We start from the raw sequence: 21711 nt of genomic DNA on the forward strand, positions 1-21711 counted from the left end.
ACCTAGAACCATTCTGGTAAATCTCCTCTGCACCCCATCAATGTCCCTCATACTTCATAAAATGTGGTGACCAGAACTGGACACACTACTCCAGTTGTGACCTAGCCAGCGTTTTATAAAAGTTCAGCACAACCTGCCTGCTTTTGTGCTCAATGCCTCTATTCATGAAATGCCAGATCTTGTATGCTTTGAACCATAGAATCCCTATAGTGCAGAATGTGTCTGTTCAACCCAGAGTCTGAACCAACTCTCCAAAAGAGCATCTTAAGCAGGCCCACCTTCCTGCCCTATCCCTGTAACCCTGCACATTTACCATAGCTAACCTACACACCTTTTCGCACGAAGAGACAATTTAGCATGGCCACGTAACCTGCACAACTTTGGGCTGTGGGGAGGAAACCAGAGCACTCGGAAGAAATACACACCGATACGGAGAAAACGTGCAAACTCCACGGAGACACTCCAGGTCGGAATCGAACCTGGGTCCCTGACACTGAGGCAGCATTCTTGCCACTGTGCCGGCCATTTTGCGAATCACTCTCTCAATATATACTGTCACATTTAAAGATTGATGCATAAGCATCCCCAGGTCTCCTTGTCCCTACACATTCTTGGAATTTGTGACATTGTCTATGTTGCACTGATGGCAAGCTAGGCTAGTAAGTGGGCTGTGGGAGTAGCCCTTGTTCATCTCAATAGACCATAAGATTGAAATTGGCATATTGACTAGCCATGACCCCACGAATAAAATGTTATACATCTGAATATTTCATAATGAGTTTTAGCAAATGCTTAATCGTTTACATATTAGAACTGTCATCAACTTCAAATGATTAAAAACCAAAGAAATATTGACACTTTGAACACAGGGAGCGCACAGCTCTCACAGTCAATGTTGTGAGCAATCAGCACGCACCTCACTTCACTTGCCCTTGCTTTGCATGTGAAACACTTCAGTTACATCGGTCGGAAAAATACTACGCAGAGGGAAATGATTGGAATGTGGCAACCATGCATGTGGGCAACAGTCAGCAAAAGGGATCTGTTTTGAAGTTCAGCAGCGATCTTGTAAAAGAATGGCAGAGTTGAATGCATCTGTTCTTGAGTGACTCCAGACAGTAATCATGTAAGCATTTGAGTAACTTCCTCCATCTTTGCAAGATTCCACTGACTCCTATATCTAGACTTGCAACCAAGCTCTGTGTAGATCAATTCAGAAATACTGACGTATTAAACCTACAAATTTTGTTTGCCTTTCTCTTTCCCCCTTCACTGCTCCACTGATGTGTTGAAGCTCGCACAACTGGCCATTTTTTAAATTGAAACTATCATAGAAACCCTACAGTACAGAAAGAGGCCATTCGGCCCATCGAGACTACACCGACCACAATCCCACCCAGGCCCTACCCCCATATCCCTACATCTTTTTTATCCACTAATCCCTCTAACCTTCACATCTCAGGCCACGAAGGGGCAATTTAAGATGGCCAATCAACCTAACCCGCACATCTTTGGACTGTGGGAGGAAACCGGAGCACCCGGAGGAAACCCACGCAGACACAAGGAGAATGTGCAAACTCCACACAGACAGTGACCCAAGCCAGGAATCGAACCCAGGTCCCTGGAGCTGTAAAGCAGCAGTGCTAACCACTGTGCTACCGTGCCGCCCACGAAACTTAGCGAAACTAAGGTCATGAGTGAATGGTGTAGTGTAACTGGATCTTTGAGGGCACCACAGACAAACCCAATCCATTTTTCATCCATTTAGAGGCTTCAATTTACATTGTGGACATTGTAGAAAGAACTGGTTGAGACATTTCTTCCTCACTTCCCGAAGTCACCAGGGACATATTGCTGCTCTGGTTGAAGTCGCTAACTTTGGAATTGAAGCTGCAATGGTTTGATCTGTGTAGCTTGTTGCTAATCCACAGCTATCAGCCATAGCAATCTTCCACCCTCTTTCTGAGCAGTGATTTCTATGTGAACAAGGTTATTTGACAGGCCTCAGTACCTTTGTTGCATGTCTTTGATCTCTAGTTCCTACCTGATTATATTTGAAGATTAACTCCCTATAGAAGTTGGCATTTTCTCTTTGGAAATGACCAACAGGAATGATTCTGGGGAGAAACTGGGACACTCTAACTTAGCGAATTTTCTTTTACAAGTAAAGCAGCCTTGGCATGCCACATGTTGGCAGCTGAACCCTGGTGTTTTTGGAGGAGTTGGTTACATGTAGATTTGATGCCAGTGTGTGTATTAGATTATTTGAAAAGTTTTGTTTTGGGATGAAGGGATGAATCAATGTGGTTTTATGATAACTCAACATCCTCAAATATCTGGTCATGGTTGTAATTCCCCTCTTAGTAATGAGTACAGTCTTCACATTGTGCAGGTGATATTTCATTTCAGAAATTCAAAACTGAGCATGCCATTGTTCCATACCCAATGGTTGAGGGTTAGTTTCTATCCTGTGAATCTAGATGTTACCTTCTAAAACAGAATTTTACAGTTTAACGAGTTATTTGTAAGAAATCTTGGGAAAGGGATATGTTTTGCTTTGCACTGTCTGTGATGATCGATTCTGATGTGCCAGTGATGGCAAGATCTTTGTAATCTTTTATCTCTTTTTGAATTCTTCCCCATGTTTTTGTGACTGAACATGAACAGGAGGTCCCTCGTCATCTTTCAACAGCAACAAAACCAGCTTCGCATCACTTACACAGACCAGCTCACTGGGTTCGACCGTCAAACCCGACATGGGCTCACTGAAATTGCAGCTTGCTTTTCAGGGTAAAGTCTTTAACATATTAAAATACAACAAAATGTTAAATTATGCAATTAAAAGTTTCCATTTAAGAATTGAGAGGGCACTTATGAATGTTTGCTGTAAATTTTCAATTGTGTGCAGTCTCCCTTGCAATGTTTGAATTGAGTATTATAAAAATGCATCAGGGCCCTCGAGACTTGTGCAAATCTGAAGTGGACAGTATATTTCAACCATTTCCCTTACTCATATCCTTTTTCGAGCTGAGGTTTCAAGGGCTGAGCTTTCTTTGCTATCTTACCCAGAGCAGTCAGTGGATTTCACAGAATCACAGAATTGTTGTGGCCTGGAAGGGAGGCCATTTGGCCCATTTTTTCTGACCGTGGCTCTCCAAATGAACATTGGGCCTTTCCTTTTCCCCATATCTATGCATGTTGTTTCTATTCAAGTAATGTCCTCTTGAATGGTTTAGCTGAACCTGCCTCCACCACACGTCCAGGTAGTGCATTCCAGACCTGAATCACTCGCTTTGTGAAAAATATTTTTCTCATATCACATTTGAAGTGATTTGCCAAAGAAGCAATCTATACTCGCTCGTTCTTGATCCTTTTATGGGTGGGAATAGTTTCTCCCTCTGTCCAACCCCCTCATGATTTTGAGAATCCCTATCAAATCTCCTATCCAAGGAAAATAGACTCACCTTCTTTCATCTATACTCTGAACTGAAGGTTCTCATCCCTGGGACCATTCTTGTAAACCTCTCTGCACCCTCCACTGCGTCCGCATCCTCCTTATAGTACAGTGCCCAGAATTGTACGCAGTACTGCAGCTGACATCTAACTAGTTTCTTGGAGCAAAATCTCCTTGCTCTTGTACTTTATGTCCCTATTAATAAAGCCCAGAATACTATACACATTAACTACTCATTCCACCTGTCCTGCCACTTTCAATGATCTATGCACATATACACCCAGGTCCCTCTGTTCTTGCATTCCCTTTAAGAATTTTACCCCTTACTATATATTGTCTCTCCGTGTTCTTCCTGCCAAAAAAAATCATCTCACATCTCTGCATTGAACTTCATCTGCCGTCTATCTGCCCACTCCATGGACTTGTCTGTGACCTTTTGAAATTCTACACTGTCCTCTTCATAGTTTACAATACTTCCTGCACACCAAGATCTGGATCATTAATATATTAAAGAAGTCTCACAACACCAGTTTAAAGTCCAACAGGTTTATTTCGTAGCACAAGCTTTCGGAGTGTCGTTCATTCTTCGCCTGATGCCCCCAGCATCCATCTGTAAGTTCCCTTTTAGGTTCCTAATTGGCTATACTCTTCCTTTTTATCACCTTTTTACTATTTATGTACCTATAGAAGACTTTGGGATTCCCCTTCATGTTGGTGCCAGTCTATTCTCATAATCCCTCTTCATTTCTCCAATATGTTTTTCGGAACCTACTATATTTTCTATCTGATGCCTGTCATAAGCACACCTTTCTTCCTTGTATTAATTTATATCCCCTTTCTCATCTAGGGAGCTCTTGACTTGTATTTGATTTATTATTGTCACATGTATTAACATTCAGTGAAAAGTATTGTTTCTTGCGCGCTATACAGACAAAACATACCATTCATAGAGAAGGAGAGAGTGCGGAATGTAGTGTTACAGTCATAGCTAGGGTGTAGAGAAAGATCAACTTAATACAAGGTAGGTCCATTCAAAAGTCTGATAGCAGCAGGGAAGAAGCTGTTCTTGAGTCGGTTGGTACGTGACCTCAGATATTTTCCCGACGGGAGAAGATGGAAGAGAGAATGTCCGGGGTGCGTGGGATCCTTAATTATGCTGGTTGCTTTGCTGAGGCAGCGGGAAGTGTAGACAGAGTCAATGGATGGGAGGCTGGTTTGCGTGATGGATTGGGCTACATTCACGACCTTTTGTAGTTCTTTGCGGTCTTGGGCAGAGCAGGAGCCATACCAAGCTGTGATACAACCAGAAAGAATGCTTTCTATGGTGCATCTGTAAAGGTTGGTGAGAGTTGTAGCTGACATGCCAAATTTCCTTTGTCTTCTGAGAAAGTAGAGGCGTTGGTGGGCTTTCTTAACTATAGTGTCGGCACGGGGGGGACCACGACAGGTTGTTGGTGATCTGGACACCTTAAAAACCTGAAGCTCTCGACTATTTTTACTTCGTCCCGGTTGATGTAGACAGTATGTCCTACTTTTCCATTTTAAGGAAATTATTTGACTGTCTAGATCATTTCTACTTTGAAGGGAGTCCATTGTTCAGCTACAGTTTTTCCCGCCGACCTTTCCTTCCTATCTAGCTGGCCCAGTTCCATTCTTGCTCCATAGAAGTTAGCTCTCCTCCAGTTAATTATCTTTACTCTCGATTGCTTATTATCCTTTTCTATCATCATCCTAAACCTCATGATACAATGATCAATGTCTCCTAAATATTCCCCCGCTGAGATGTGATCTGTTTGGCCCATCTCATTTCCAAGAATCAGGTCCAACAGGGCATCCTTTCTTGTTGGACTGGACACGTATTGCTGTAGAAAATTTCCCTGAACACAATCTAGGAACTTTTGCCCCTCTCTGCTGTTTATGCCACCACTGTCCCAGCCTGCATTTAGATAATTGAAACCTCCCCATTAAAACTGCTCTTGTGATGTTTGCATCTCTTTGTTTTGCTGCAGATGTGTTTGTCATCCTTCTCACTAGTTGACGGCCTATAGACTTCACCGAGCATCCTTTTTTGTTCTTTAGATCCAGCCAAATTGAACTCTCTGGAACATCTTTCTCCAGCACTGCAGTGCTCTCCCTAACCAATACCACCACCCCTCCCCTTCCTTTGCTATCTTTTCTGAACTACTTGTACCCAGGAATATTTAACACCCAGTCCTGCCCTCCTTTGAGCCAATTTCTGTTATTACCACAACATCCTGTTTCCATGTGGTAGTCTCCGCCTGTAACTCTCCAATCTTAGTTACTTTGTGCATTCATAAACATGCACAGTAACCCTGATTTAGACATCATTAACTTCTCCTGTACTCCAACCTCATCTATTAACTTGCTCTTCTCTATACTCATGCTTTCTGTCCCTCTCTATGTTGTGCCTGATATTTTCTCTTGGTTCCCACACTCCAGCCATGTTAGCTTAAAGTCCTCCCAACAGCATGAGCAAAATGCCAGCAAGGAACTCAGCCCCAGCTCTCTCCAGGTGCAACCCGTCTCACTTGTACGTGTGACATCTCCTGAACAGACATTCCCAGTGACCCTGGAATCTAAAACTTCCTCTCCTGAACCATCTTCCTAGCCATGCATTTATCTGCCTTATTCTCTTATTGATGTACTCACTTTCCCGTAACATTGGGAGTGAACTCGAGATTGTTACATTTGGGGTCCGGCTTCCTTATTTTCGACTTGGCTTCCTAAATTCTGATTACAGGATCCTATCCCTGATCCTACCCAAGTCATTGATACCAATGTGGACCACAACCTCTGTCTGTTCACCCTTCCCCAGAAGAATGTCCTGTATCCGCTCTGTGGCATCCTTGATCCTGGCACCAAGGAGGCAACTTGCCATCCTGGAATCACATCTATGGCCACAGAAATGTTCTCGTAATTAACGAATCCCTTATCACTACTGCTCTTCCTTCCTTCCTCCCCTTCTGTACAGCCAAGCTGCGTGTGGATCTACAAGCCCAGCTCTGACTGCCCTCCTCCTGAGGAGCCAGTGCCCTCATCAGCTACCAAAATGGAGAACAGATTTGTGCCTGCCTAGTTCTCTTGAACTGCCTAGTGGTCATTCATTTCCTCTCTGCCTCCAGGCCCTTAAACTGCAATGTACTGCCTCTGAATGTGCTGTCCACATAGTTTAGCCTCGTGGATGCGACACTTGAGTTCTGAAACCCAGAGCTCAGGTTTTTGCAGCTGGAAGCACTTAGTGCACATCCGGTTGATTCGGGCACTGGTAGCATCCATGACTTCACACACTACAGGACACACGTTCCACTCAACTTCCAGAGAGACATTGTTGCCGAGCCTGATTTTGTCCACGTCCTGTGTCCTGGCTTTATTTGTGGGATCAGGGGATTGAAATTAGGAACGGAGATCCTGCTTTGACCTTTTTCCCACTCCGACCCTACATACATCAACTGTGACGCCCTGACTGAAATTAGTTAACCCAGTACAGACAAAGGACCAAATCTGGGAGCATCTAAATTTGTAAAAGCTGAGTAATTCTTGAACCAGTGCAGTTAGCCAACTGACCCATTCCGGGAAGCATCCATATCTTTTTCATAATATGGAAATCGGGAAGTTAGTTTGTTGCAGGTGGTTGAGAAGCATTGTCCCTCCAAATAGAGTTGAGTCTCCATAATAGTAACTAACTCTGCCACTGTTTTTATTATCAATGAGAGTTGCACTTTGCTAGCTTCTGATTTGGGCAGTTAGCTCAGAAGATCAACTTGATGATGGGACTTTGAAAATTATAATAACATTTAAACCTTCTGTAATGTTCCAAAATGTGCATGTCCAACTATGTTGACAACAGGACTTTTGTGCGGAGTGTAACTCTCACATTCGTGCCACACTGAAGGGATGCAGGGGATGGGTCTCATGAAAGAGATAGGATTAAGGACTGAGGTAGGAAAGCCAAGAAGGTGTTTGGTTTCGTTGGCTGCGAAGTCTTTGGAAATGTCAATTTCCTGGAAGTAGTGTGTGATGTTCGACTGAGATGGTGCTCTAGGCTTCATACTTGCCATTCTTCATTATTATTTGCCTTTAAAGGGATAATTGACACTTTCAAAAAGAATGAAGAGAAACAATTCTTTTATACATTGCCCATGTTTCAAATCTGCCTCCTCCACCCATTCTCCAAGAGAACACATCATTGACCCATCTATACTTTCAGCATATTGTAATCGCCCAGATCCGGACTCATTTTACCCACAACCTGCATGCCTGAACCTCTCCACACTGGGCTCTGCCCTCTGCCCTGCCACAACATTTAATCAGTGCTTATCAAAGCCGCAAATGACATCCTTTGTGATTCTAATAAACAATTCCTCCTCCTCCAACTTATCTGCAACCTTTTGGCATAGTTTGTCACACCAGTTTGCTTTAACGCCACTCCTGCAAATCTGCCTTCAAAAGTGCAACCAACTGGGCCAAGCCAACACCATAACTTTGCAGATGTTGAATATTTTTAAATTGTTCTCCTAGGTTTTCTTGACCTTCTCCTCACTGTTCCTTTCTGTTAACTATGCTGAAAGTAGTGCTTTATGTTGGACACAATGTAAAAGAGGGAAGGGCAGGATAGGGGTTCTTGGGCACGGGGCTGAGAATCTCCACTTTGCACTCTGGACAATTGATATGTTTCCTACTCATTGGTTAAGGACATCGGCAACACCTTAGGAAGCTTCTGCTCACAGGTCAGTGAGCAAGGCGAGAAGTCATGAAGGTGAATGAAACTCTGTGTGTATATCGTTTTAAAAGTCGTTTGTCATTCTGAAACCTTGCATACTCGGCCTCTGATTAGCTAGCATCTATTTTAGCTACAGATGTTTGCAGCATACAGTCTGTACGAGTATGGCTGTCTTTAAAATAGGCAATTGGTACATTCTTTTTCAGGCCGATCAAGCCCAAAGCTGGATCCCATGAGGAAAAGTCCGACAATGGAACAGGCAGTGCAGACTAATACTTCTCAGGCCCCTGTGGGCAGGAGAAGCCCTGTCCTAGCCAGACCTATGCCATCAGTTCACCACCACAAACCAGCAGATTCTCATGATGCAAGAAAAGGTAAGAATTGAGTTTGTGTCTAATTTACAGTTGCAGTCTTGAATCAAGCAAACTTGGCCCAATTCTCACTTGTGCTCGAGTGTACGCTGGTGTGGTTTCTGTTTGGAGATGCACATAAATCTCATGTCTTGATGCTGTATTGCAGCACTGCCTACAGTATAGGTCATGTGAGAGCTCAACAACTGTGAAATGCATCCCATTAATGGAGCAGTGTAAATTCGCTGGTCACTAGCAGTGCACAATTAACAAATGCAATGGTTTCTGTGCCTTTTTGAAGGTCTTGAGCTGGTACATTTGCTTCTGACCACTGATAGATCTTCCACAGTGACTGGAGTGGGTCTGTGCAGATGTGTTATGAACTTATTCTATGCAATAGGGCACACAGGCAGTTTAGCTTAGACAACTTGAGCATTTAAGGATATACATGAGGAATTATAGCCCAGGTTTGCGTTGGCATGTCTAAGTTACTGATTCTTAAGAAAACATATGTTTGCAACTGGTGAAAGGTTACCGTGGCTTATTATAGATTAGAAAATAAGGACTTCTATATTCCAGTCAGAATGGTATATGACACACGAGGATCACATGCTATTTCAGAATTTATACATTGAGAAAACCATCATTGATTTACCAGGATAAAAGTTTGCAGTTGGTGATGAGTATCCAACTTGCGAGTATTTTGACTTCCTTGTGATTTCTGGTCTTGTAATTCACCAGCAAGTTAATTTGTCCCTGGCGTCCAAAACCATGTAAATTGATTTGTGATCTAACGTCGACTTGAAAGCCTATTTTCATTGTGGTTTGTTTGAACAGTTTTGAGATTTTCTTCATGTTTTATTGCGGTAACCCTCTTGAGTTAGAGTTTAAAATATCAGTAATTATTTTCAGTATTAAAATTAAAATGTTGGTACTTAGAAATACTTGATAAATAATGCCGACCTATTATTTATCATTACTATTGCTTTATTTTATTTAATTAGTCTTTGAATCGCAGAAAGGTCTACGGCCAGAGAATGATCACTTTAAGAATGAAAATCGGGAACCAAACAGGAGGCCATCAGGTACATGACTTGCTTACCATCCAACTGTAACTATTCCTTTGTTCAGTGCAACTAACTCGCTGCTGGGAAAACCTATTGAAGTGTGACGGTCGGTCTGGGCAGTATGTGGAAATATTATTGCCTGCTTTCTACTTCCTGGGCTTGTTGTGGAGGAGGAGGTGATGGTGTATAAATGGTCCCTCCTTGGGAAGGGGGTTGATGAAAGCAACTGTTATATTAAGTTATATAACTATTGCCTGGCGGCTCTGATATCCATCATTATGAAGTGCTTCAAAAGGTTAATCATGGCACAATTCAGTTCGGGCCTCCCAGTTCACGTATTCATCTTTCTAATTTCGTATAGCCTTTGCCAGTAGATACCCTTTGCGTATCTGTTGCTGGTGTATGGTTTCTGTCATGTGTTGTCGTGGCTTACAGCCAAACCCCAATATTGACAAGTGGGCATTTCTAGCACGAGCCACTGTGCAGTCATCAGGAATCTGCCACTTTTTTTTCTTCAACTTAACTGGCCACCCTCAATACAATATCCCTCTGTCCAGTCACTGACTGGAAATTGGCTTGTGTATCCTTGTTCCAATATTTGACAAGTTTAATTCCTGTCAGTTGAACTAATTAGTTGGGTTTGGGGTGAATGCATCCTGTAGCTCTTATTCTCCTGTCTCATTTGAAACCTGCAGCTGTTCATTATTATATCAAAAAACTTGGTTCCAATATGAAGCTAAGAGATCACTGCCTCAAAATTACACAACCCTTTGCTGTATGAGCTGTAAATTCATTTTCTCATGTATTCTAGTTCTGCTGATACAGACCTCACTTGGTGCGCAATTTCTAAGTTTAATTTATAATTGTATTTGTGTGATGAGGAAAGTGAAACATGGTTCCAGTTTCATTTAGTTTTGCCCCTGCACTCTGCGCGCGCGTGTATGTGTGTGCACGCGCCAGAGAGACAAGGCAGAGGTTCTGAGCTCTCAAGTGAGAAATCTGGAAAAACTGCTGGGGAACTGATTGAAAGAACTCGTATGTTTGCTCTGAAGTTGAAGTATTAAGGAGTTTAGATTGCAGTTTTTAGCTGTCTCCGGGAAATATACCAACTGGGGGGGGAAAAAAGCATCTGCTCAGAAACATACTGGACAGAAAACTGTTTTCAACTGGGCCAACCCAAGCAAGAAGCAGGGTTGCTAAGTTGGTGTTAAATTTTCACTCGGGTATTGTGTTTGTAAGGGTATTACTGGGAGAAAAGGAATAGTGAGTTTGAATAATTTTCAGGTGTTTGTATTGAAAATATTTCACATCTTTTTGTCCAGTGTAATGTTCATTTTTTTGATTTATTAAACATTTTATTCTTCACGCTAGAAGTGCACTGGCAGACTCTGGTGAATGTGTTCAGTAACACCTCCATGGTTTGCTAAAGAGGGAGAGTTTCCCTAAACTCTGTGTCGCTGGCGCACGCACGCACACACATACATGCGCACGCAGAGTGCAGGGGCAAAACTAAATGAAACTGAAACCATGTTTCACTTTCCTTATCTCACAAATACAATTATAAATTAAACAGAGAGGGAGGCAAAAGAGGGGGGTGGGGGGAGTGGCAATGCTGATCAGGGATAGTGTCACAGCTGTAGAGAAGGTGGAAGCCGTGGAGGGATTGTCTACGGAGTCTCTGTGGGTGGAAGTTCGGAGCGGGAAGGGGTCGATAACTTTGCTGGGTGTTTTCTACAGGCCGCCCAATAGTAACAGGGATGTTGAGGAGCAGTTGGGGAAACCGATCCTGGAGAGATGTAGTAATAACAGAGCTGTCGTGATGGGAGACTTTAATTTCCCAAACATCGATTGGAATATCCCTAGGGTAAGGGGTTTGGATGGGGAGGAGTTTGTTAGGTGTGTTCAGGAGGGTTTCCTGACACAGCATGTGGATAAGCCTACAAGAGGAGAGGCTGTACTCAATCTGGTACTGGCTAATGAGCCTGGACAGGTGTCGGATCTCAGTGGGGGAGCATCTTGGGGATAGTGATCATAACTCTATCTCCTTTACGCTAGCATTGGAAAGAGATAGGATCAGGCAAGCTAGGAAAGTGTTTATCTGGAGTAAGGGGAAATATGAAGCCATCAGGCAGGAGATTAGAGGCGTAAATTGGAAGGAGGCATTCTCGAGGAAAAGTACCGAAGTAAGGTGGCAGATTTTCAAGGAATGTTTGTCTGGAGTTCTGCATGACAGCGTTCCGATGAGACAGGGAGGTTTTGGTAGGTTACGGGAACCGTGGTGCACGAAAGCTGCGCTGAACCTAGTCAAAAAGAAAAGGAAAGCGTACAAAAGGTTCAGAGAGCTAGGCGATGAAAGGGATCTAGATGAGGGTGTACGGCTTGTAGGAAGGGACTTAAGAAAGAAATTAGGAGAGCCAGAAGGGGTCACGAGAAGGCCTTGGCAGGTAAGATTAAGGAGAACCCTAAGGCGTTCTATAAATATGTGAAGAGTAAAAGGATGAGATGTGAAGGAATAGGACCTATAAAATGTGACGGTGAGAAAGTCTGTACAGAACCGGAAGAAATAGCAGAGGTGCTTAACGAATACTTTACCTCGGTATCCACGGTGGAAAAAGACCTGGGTGGTTGTACTACAGGATTGAGGCAGACTGAAAAGATTGAGTATGTGGACATTAAGAAAGAGGATGTGTTGGAAATTTTGAATAGCATCAAGATCGCCGGGACCAGATGGGATGTACCCCAGGTTACTGTGGGAGGCGAGGGAAGAGATTGCAGAGCCTCTGGCGATGATCTTTACGTCGTCGATGGAGACGGGAGAGGTTCCGGAGGATTGCGGATGTGGTTCCCATATTCAAGAAAGGGAATAGGGATAGCCCAGGAAATTACCGACCGGTGAGTCTAACCTCAGTGGTTGGTAAGTTGATGGAGAAGATCCTGAGGGACAGGATTTATGAACATTTAGAGAAGTTTAGTATGCTCATAAGTAGTCAGCACGGCTTTGTCAAAGGCAAATCGTGCCTTACGAGCCTGGTGGAGTTCTTTGAAAATGTGACTAAACACATTGATGAAGGAAAAGCGGTGGATGTGGTTTACATGGACTTCAGCAAGGCGTTCGATAAGGTCCCCCCATGCAAGACTTCTCGGGAAAGTGAGAGGGCATGGGATCCAAGGGGCTGTTGCCTTGTGGATCCAGAATTGGCTTGCCTGCAGAAATTTGCTACCAAATAAACCTGTTGGATTTTAACCTGGTGTTGTTAAAACTCTTACTGTGTTGCCTGCAGAAGGCAGAGAGTGTGTATAGATGGGTCTTTTTCTGAATGGAGGTCGGTCACCAGTGGAGTGCCCCAGGGATCTGTTCTGGGACCCTTGCTGTTTGTCATTTTCACAAATGACCTGGATGAGGAAGTGGAGGGATGGGTTGGTAAGTTTGCTGACGACACGAAGGTTGGTGGTGTTGTGGATAGGTTGGAGGGATGTCAGAAGCTGCAGCGTGACATAGATAGGATGCAAGACTGGGCGGAGAAGTGGCAGATGGACTTCAACCCAGATAAATGTGTAGTGGTCCATTTTGGCAGGTCAAATGGGATGAAGGAGTATAATATCAAGGGTAAGACTCTTAGCAGTGTAGAGGATCAGAAGGACCTTGGGGTCCGGGTCCATAGGACTCTTAAAACGGCCTCGCAGGTAGAGGAGGTGGTTAAGAAGGCGTATGGTATGCTGGCCTTCATCAATCGAGGGTTTGAGTTTCGGAGTCGGGAGATAATGATGCAGGTTTATAAGATCCTCGTCAGACCCCACTTGGAGTACTGTGCTCAGTTCTGGTCGCCTCATTACAGGAGGGATGTGGAAATGATTGAAAGGGTGCAGAGGAGATTTACAAGGATGTTGCCTGGATTGGTTGGCATGCCTTATGAGGATAGGCTGAGGGAGCTCGGTCTTTTCTCCTTGGAGAGACGAAGGATGAGAGGTGACCTGATAGAGGTGTACAAGATGTTGAGAGGTATAGATCGGGTGGGTTCTCGGAGGCTTTTTCCCAGGGCTGAAATGGCTGCTATGACACAGGTTTGGGGAGAAGGTACAGAGGAGATGTCAGGGGTAAGGTTTTCACTCAGAGGGTGGTGGGTGCGTGGAATGGGCTGCCAGCAACGGTGGTGGAGGCAAGCTCGATGGGGTCTTTTAAGAGACTTCTGGATGAGTACATGGGACTTGATAGGATTGAGGGTTATAGATAAGCCTATATATAAGCCTAGGTAGGTAGGGACATGACCGGTGCAACTTGTGGGCTGAAGGGCCTGTTTGTGCTGTATTTTTTCTATGTTCTAAAATAAAATAAGGATCCACCGAATCAGGATTCACTGGAATCTGATTTGTCCAGTGATAAAATCAGCTGGGATCTTAACAATACATAAAGCTGCACCTCTGCAGTTTCGAGAGAAAGTGTGTGTTCTTTAAACCCTGAAAGTGAATTTCAAGAGCGCAGTAAAAATTCCCCTTCACTACAGTTAACAGACTCTGTCCAGAGAGTCCTGATGCAGCCAGTATAGAATTTGCTTGTTGCTGACGGACAAAGTGAACCTTGGGAATGGTCTGGGATTCAAGTTTGCAGTTTAATCTTGCCAGTAGTTTTATTTCAGAGCTGCAGTTGCTTATAGGCTGCCTGAAGGGTTTGTGTGAGGTGGCGTAATGGATGAGGAAAGTTTTCCTCGTGATTAGAATGTCCATCCACAGGTCCATTTAAATTAGCTTATTTATTGCTTTATCTAATGGTATCGTTTGGTCTCGGGGATTTTCATAGTAACTTCATTGCAGTGTTAATGTAAGCCTACTTGCGACACTCATAAATAAACTTTAAACCTTTAGTTGGAATACATGTAGCTAAGATACTGGAATGAAGAAGACCATGTCTTTGTTGCAGTCTTCAATGCATGAATTGTGGGTGCTCCAGGTTGTGATGCTGATCGTCCTGCTGCTGCTCTCTGTTCTGACCCAGCTTCCTGGTGCACTAACATTCTCTCTCTCCTGGTTACCAGGGGGCCAGGCTGTCAGGCGAGGACGTGGTGGGAGTCGAGGAAGGGGGAGATTCGCTGTAAGAAGAGATGGCCCAATGAAGTTCGAGAAAGACTTCGACTTTGAGAGTGCAAATGCGCAGTTTAACAAAGAGGAGATAGATAGAGAGTTCCAGAATAAACTGAAATTGAAAGGTAATGTTGTTTTCTTTTCCTGGCTCTTGCTCTTTGAGGCTACAGTTTCTGTCCAGCAAGTTCTGCAGCTGAGGACAGGGGAGCATCACTTGCATTTACTGCATTTATGTGTTGCCATTAATGTCCTATCGTGCCACCTCTTACTGCTCTGGCTCCCACGTCTGGACTTGGTAGGAAAACTAGACCATGTGGCCAAAATATTCAAAACTTCGGCATCTGCTGTTTTTACTTTTGTTTTACTCTGTACTAATCTCACGATCCCTTTATCCTAATCAAACAATGACGACCAAACTGTAATTGTGATTAACCTTTGAATTGGACCTGTGAGACTTGCCTGGAAGGACTTTGGAGTGTACTGCTTGAAAGGCTGATGGAAAATTAGAAACTTAATATAGAAATGCGAGTGAAAAGTTTACAAAGCTGTTGGGGAAGAGCAGGTAAGGAGACAAATCAGACAGCTCTCAAAGAACTGGCAGAGGTATGATGGATCTTTGCTGTACGGACCTATAATCTAACATAGAATAGAACAGTACAGCACAGAACAGGTCCTTCGGCCCACAATGTTGTGCCGAGCTTTATCTGAAACCAACCTGCAGAGCAGAACAAAATCATAGAATCCCTCCAGTGCTGAAAGAGGCCATTCAGCTCAATGAGCCTGCACCGACAACAATCCCACCCAGGCCCTATTCCTGTAACCCCACATATTTATCCCGCTGAGAACCAGGGACATGTAGCATGGCCATTCAACCTAACTCACGCATCTGAACTGACAAAACATTTTTCATTGCAAAACTCTACTTTCTTACCTCAGTGTCTGCTCAACATTGCTGATGTAGAATCGAAGTATAGTAGGTTGAAGGCGAATGCCGGGATCTGAGCATGTATTGTGCGTTAACACAGAGCAGTATTGAAGGAGAGTTCCATTGCGGCTCTTCACATGTGAGGCTGACTCTTCCATTTTGTGGTATTTCAGGTAAATGTTAAAGATGCTTTGATCCCTCCTTCAATCCACACCATGGAAAAGACATTAACTATTTGTATAGCAAAATTTCACACACTAAGAACTGGTCTAGTAATTCATGTGTAAATTGTTTCAGGATGTCTGACGCATAAAGCACTGTTATGAATGTGAATTTCATCTCATTCCTTCCCTTGCACCACTTGCTGTCTCAAACCTATTATTTAATTAGAACAAAATGCCTTTGTACAGTCCCAAGGCAATGTAAGCAGGACAGAAAACTTGGAAAAGGGACAAACAAGAAGAATTGCAGCCAGAGGACACTGAAATGTATAAAGGACAGAAAATGCACAAGTCAGCAACCGGAGAGAAAAAAGGACTTTCATTTCTGTGGCACCTACCATGTTCGCAGACAGCCCAAGCATGCTGCAACCAATAAAATACTTTTTGAAGTATTGTAATTGTTGCAACATAGGAAATGTGCCAACCAATTTGCACTCAGCAAGATCCAACAAATTCCAGTATGGCACATTTTGTTGGATTAAAATGATCCAGGGTGCTTCAGAGGAGCCGAATAATCACTGAGTCACATGAGATATTATTTCCAAAAGCTAGGTTTTAGGGAGTATTTTAAAGAAGAAAAGCATGGCAGAGAGGTGTCAGGAGAGCACTCCAGAGGTTGGGTCCCAGGTAGCTGAAGGCACAGCCACCAATGGTGGAGCAATTAAAATTGGGTGCACCAGAAGCTCAAAGTAAAGAATATGAGCAGATATTTTGGAGGTTTGTGGGGCTGGAGGAGATTGGAGAGAGGGGGAGGGGTGAGGCTGTGGAGAGAGTTGCAAACAAGGGTGAAATTTTTAAAATCAAGATGCTGCTTGATCGAGACCCAGTACAACAAGCGTGGGAGCATAGGATGACAGAGCAAGACTTGTTGTGAATTAAGACAAAGGCAGCCAAGTTTTGGGTGACTTCCAGTTCACTGTGGGTAGAATGTGGGAGAACAGCAAACCGAGTGTTGGAATATTCAAATTTCGAGGTAACAAAGGTGTGGATGAAGCTGAGTTGAGATGGGAAAAGTCACAAAGGTGGGAATCAACGGTCTTAGTGATGGCATGTGTGTGAGGCCTGAAGCTCATCACGCCTTCAAATGTCACATCAAGGTTGTGAACATACTGTCTTAATCTCAGCTAGTTGCCAGGGAGAGGGATGGAGTTGGCAGTTAGGGAATGGAGTTTGGAGGTGGAGCCACAAGCAATAGCTTCATTCTTCCCAATATTTAATTGGAGGAAATTACTGCTCATCTATTGCTGGATGTCTTATAAGCAGCCTGATATTTTGGTAACGTTGGGAGAGATGGTGAGGTAGAGCCCAGTTAGTGTACGTGAAAATTAATACCGTGTTTTCAGATGATGTTGCTGAGGGACAGCATGTGGATGAGAAATAGGAGGTACTCTGGTAGACCCTTGGGAGACACCAGAGGTAACAGCATGGGAGCAGGAAGAGAAGCTATTGCAAGTAATACTCTAGTTACTATAAGATGCGGTTGGTTTAGGCCAGTTGGTTGGACAGCTGGTTAATGATGCAGAACGATGCCAACAGTGTGGGTTCAATCCCCACATTGAGGTTATTCATGAAGGTCCATCTTCTCAGTCTTGCCCCTTGCCCAATTGATTTATCCTCCGGTTAAATCACCACGAGTCAATTCTCCCCCGCAAAGGGGAGAGCAGCCATTGGTCATCTGGGACTGTGGCGACTTTACCTTCTCTATAAGATTATTTGCGGAAGGATATATTGGCCTTGGAGGGAGTGCAGAGAAGGTTCACCAGGTTGATACCAGAGATGAGGGGTGTTGATTATGAGGAGAGACTGAGCAGATTGGGTTTGTACTCGTTGGAATTTAGAAGGCTGAGGGGGGATCTTATAGAGACCTATAAGATAATGAAGGGGCTGGATAGGGTAGAGATGGAGAGATTCTTTCCACTTAGAAAGGAAGCTAGAACTAGAGGGCACAGCCTCAAAATAAAGGGGGGTCAGTTTAGGACAGAGTTGAGGAGGAACTTCTTCTCTGAGGGTGGTGAATCTCTGGAATTCCCCGCCCACTGAAGTGGTGGAGGCTACCTCGTTGAATATGTTTAAATCACGGATAGATGGATTCCTGATCGGTAAGGGAATTAGGGGTTTTGGGATCAGGTGGGTAAGTGGAACTGATCCACTTCAGATCAGCCATGATCTTATTGAATGGCGGGGCAGGCTCGAGGGGCTAGATGGCCTACTCCTGCTCCTATTTCTTATGTTCTTATAAGATAGAAAAGAATGGAACCAGGTGAGTGCAGTCTTACCCAGCTAAAGGACAGTGGGGAGATGTTGGAAGAGGATGGTGTGAGCAGGTCAAGAAGGATGTGAAGGGGAAGTTTCCCTAGTCATAGTTTTATGGGATGCCAATTGTGACCTTGATAGTAAATAACCAGATGTTTGTGTGTGTGGGGGGGATGTGTGTGTGTCTCGTTTGTTGAGATATTGATACTGACCAGGACATCAGGGAGAACTACTTTGCTCGTCACTGAAAGGCAGATAGGGCCTCATCTGAAAGATGGGACCTCTGACAGTGCAGAAGCCCTCCCTCAGCCTGGATTTTGTACTCCAGTCTGAGTGAAATCCATAATGTTCTAACTTTGACTCAGCAGGCAGCAGTCTCACTTCATTGAATATTCTGGGTGTAAGCCACCTGAGAGATCAGCGCTGGGCAAGTTGTCTTTGGGGGTTGATTGTGGGAGTGAGTGATTTAGTGCAGTGCACGATCCCATTATTTTCCACACTTATCGACTGAGAGATTTGTTCTGGGGAAGTTGGCCTTTCGAATATGGCTACTGATACATAAAATAACAAACTATTTAGAATCCTATTTTTCTCACTCAAGGGACCAATGAACAAATTGCATAAAAGATAACATTTGGCACAACAATAAACTGAATTTCAAAACAGAGTTGAGGTACTGAGAAGAAGGTTTCTGAGCAAAAATAAAGCAATGTCAGAGCATTGATTTGATGGGGTTAAAAAAAAATTAATAAAAATAACCAGGTGATGGGCTTCAGTTTGTGCGTGTCTCACTCACTCAGTATTCGAACGCTCACTCGCACCCACTCAGTGGGTGAGTGGAAGTAAGTGTAAGCAGTGGTGAGAGAGAGGGAAAATCCTCAGAGGGAGTAAGGCACGTCCCACACGGCCCCACTCTCGGCCACCTCTACAAATGCACTTGGGAATCCTGAGATTGTAGAAGGTGTTTTAGAAATGCTCGTTCCATCACTTGAGTTGGAAATCAGTATTTTTATAAAGTATAATGATTTAAACTGGGCTTGTGCTTTATCAATAAAGATTGGCGCTGTTTTTGTTTCTTGATAGATGACAAGCAGCCTGATAAAACAGACAAGACTGTAAATGGTGAAGATAAAGGTGACTCAGGGATTGAAACGCAAAACAGTGAAGGAAATGCCGATGAGGAGGACACTTCAGGACCGAAATGTTATTATGACAAAACCAAATCCTTTTTTGACAACATCTCCTGTGACAATGAAACCAGGTATTAATTTTTTGCCAAAAATATTAGTTTCACACAAGTATGAGCACAGCATCTAAAATAATTTATTTGGAAGATGCTATTTTCTGCCTGTAAATTTATATAAATTGCAAACGCAGTGTGAATGATGTTAGTGTGAAGCGTTTGAGAGTAATGTCGCTTGTTGGAGAGACTTGCCAGAGACCCGCAATCCATTCCTGCTCCCAAAGTATGCAGTGGCATTGTTAATACCGTTCTGCTAGTATTATCCATCCGCTGAACAGCACAGATGGTGCCCTGGATTAATTTGCAATGCAAGCTGTGCGTCTTTGTTGGAGATGCAAAGCCTTCTAAGGAGCAATACTTTGCACAGACGCACCATCAACTTTTCATGGGCAACCATGGATAGGCAATAAGAATGGCCCTTATCAGTGACGATTAATGAGAATTAATGTTTTAAAATTATAATTTATGTTTGAGCAAAAAGCAATCATTCTCTGTTAAACTGCAATGTCGTTTGGGTTCTTGTGACTTGACCTTAAAGCTAAGCTATTTAGGAGTGAAATTATTGAACTGATTTCACGCAGAGGGTTGGGGATGTTTGGGGGCTCAATTGAAGCTTTCAAGACTGAAGAAAAATGTTTATAAGTGAAGGGTCTCAAGGGATATGGTTCCAAGGCAGGTAAATAGTTGAAGGCCTGGCATGATCTAACTGAAAGGCACAATACACTCCAGGATCTGAATGGCCTTTTCTTGTTACTAATGTTTTGCAGGTGGTTTACATTTGATGAGCATGCACTATAACTCTCTTGTCAGCTATTTCTCTTCCAGGGATCGGAGACCCACCTGGGCCGAGGAGAGGCGGATAAATGCAGAAACGTTTGGAATACCACTACGCCCAATGCGTGGCCGTGGGGGCTACAGAGGACGAGGTGGTTATGGATATCGGGGCGGGCGGGGTCGTGGAGGGAGAGGGAACTTTGGGCCTCCCCGTGGTGGTTTTCGTGGAGGACTCAGAGGAGGCCGTGGAGGAGGCAGAGAGTTCTCAGACTTTGAATACAGGGTAACTCTATCCTTTATAATTTTTTTAATGTCACATTGCTCAATTCCAAGAAACTGGAATTGTGTGAAGGGGTGATGGTATGATACACACTTTGCTGAACTCGTAATTTTTGCCCTTGGTGTTGTACTTAGTTTTAGAGTCCTCTATTTTTCTTCTCTAAGGCCCACAAATAATAAATCTAATAGTCAATTTAGGGAAACACTCTTCACCCAGAGAGTTGGAACTCTCTTCCACAAGGAGGGGAAATAGCATTGATGCATTTCAGGGAAGGTAAATAATTTGGGAGAAAGGGGAGATGTTGATAGAATGAGATGAAGTTGGGTGAGTGGAGGCTTGTTTGAAGCATAATAATTGGCGTGGACCTGCCGGGCAAAGGTCCTACACAAATTGTCCCAATTCTCTTTCGATAAAAGTCTGACTGCCCTTTTTGTTTTAAACTTAGTATTTTTGGAATCTGGTCCAACCAAACTTGCAGAACTGTTGGTTTATTTCCCTGTTGCATTGTCCTGAAGGCATTAACGCATTGTTTAAGCTATGGATGTGCAAGTGATGGACACCCACCATGAACTCACCCAAGCTGCAGTTCAGTTCAGAGTCTGAGTGGTGAATGTTGGTACAATTCAGAAAGCGGGCATTGCCAAGTCCAGCCCTGATATCCTTGCAGGTGGAGTTGCTAGATGGCAATTGGAATCCCTGATCATTTTTCTTCCATCTCCATTCTCCCCATGTTCCAACTACTGTCCTCGGACTCTCCACAGACCTGGAATTGAACCTTCCTGACCTCAATGGCTCAAACACAAAACAAGAGTTTGTGGCTTTCAATAATGAAAACTGAACCATCAGGACCGCCCCACGTTTCCGTGTGTGAAATCGGAGGCTTGCGCTAGTATCGTGAATATTGCCGCCTGGAACCTTCTGGCCTTTTTGATTTATTATTGTCACATGTATTAGTATACAGTGAAAAGTATTGTTTCTTGCACGCTATACAGACAACATACCGTTCATAGAATACATCGGGAGAAAGAAAGGAGAGGGTGCAGAATGTAATGTTACAGTCGCAGCTAGAGAAAGATGAGCTTAATGTTCGGTAGGTCCATTCAAAAGTCTGACAACAGCAGGGAAGAAGCTGTTCTTGAGTCGGTTGGTACATGATCTCAGACTTTTGTATCTTTTTCCTGACGGAAGAAGGTGGAAGAAAGTCAAGAAGCTGTATTGAATTTTAAGAGATACCAGTGGGTTGCTGCAATGGGGTTTAATACCTTCATTTTAGAGAAGCATAGAAAAACATACTTCAGAAGGAAGCCACCTGGCCCATTCAGTTTGC

General features: G+C 43.6%; 1 protein-coding gene across 1 annotated transcript in view; it reads left to right on the plus strand.

The window, feature by feature from the left end:
* Positions 1-21711, plus strand: part of lsm14ab (LSM14A mRNA processing body assembly factor b) — a 101237-nt gene that overhangs the window by 70092 nt on the left and 9434 nt on the right. Inside the window, exons 4-9 of the mRNA XM_078210528.1 lie at positions 2668-2790; positions 8402-8569; positions 9550-9630; positions 14643-14813; positions 19171-19348; positions 20141-20387. Coding sequence (XP_078066654.1) covers positions 2668-2790; positions 8402-8569; positions 9550-9630; positions 14643-14813; positions 19171-19348; positions 20141-20387 — 968 coding nt within the window. The remainder of the gene's footprint in view (positions 1-2667; positions 2791-8401; positions 8570-9549; positions 9631-14642; positions 14814-19170; positions 19349-20140; positions 20388-21711) is intronic.

The sequence above is a fragment of the Mustelus asterias genome, chromosome 4 (genome assembly GCF_964213995.1).
Source record: "Mustelus asterias chromosome 4, sMusAst1.hap1.1, whole genome shotgun sequence".
Lineage (NCBI taxonomy): Eukaryota > Metazoa > Chordata > Chondrichthyes > Carcharhiniformes > Triakidae > Mustelus > Mustelus asterias.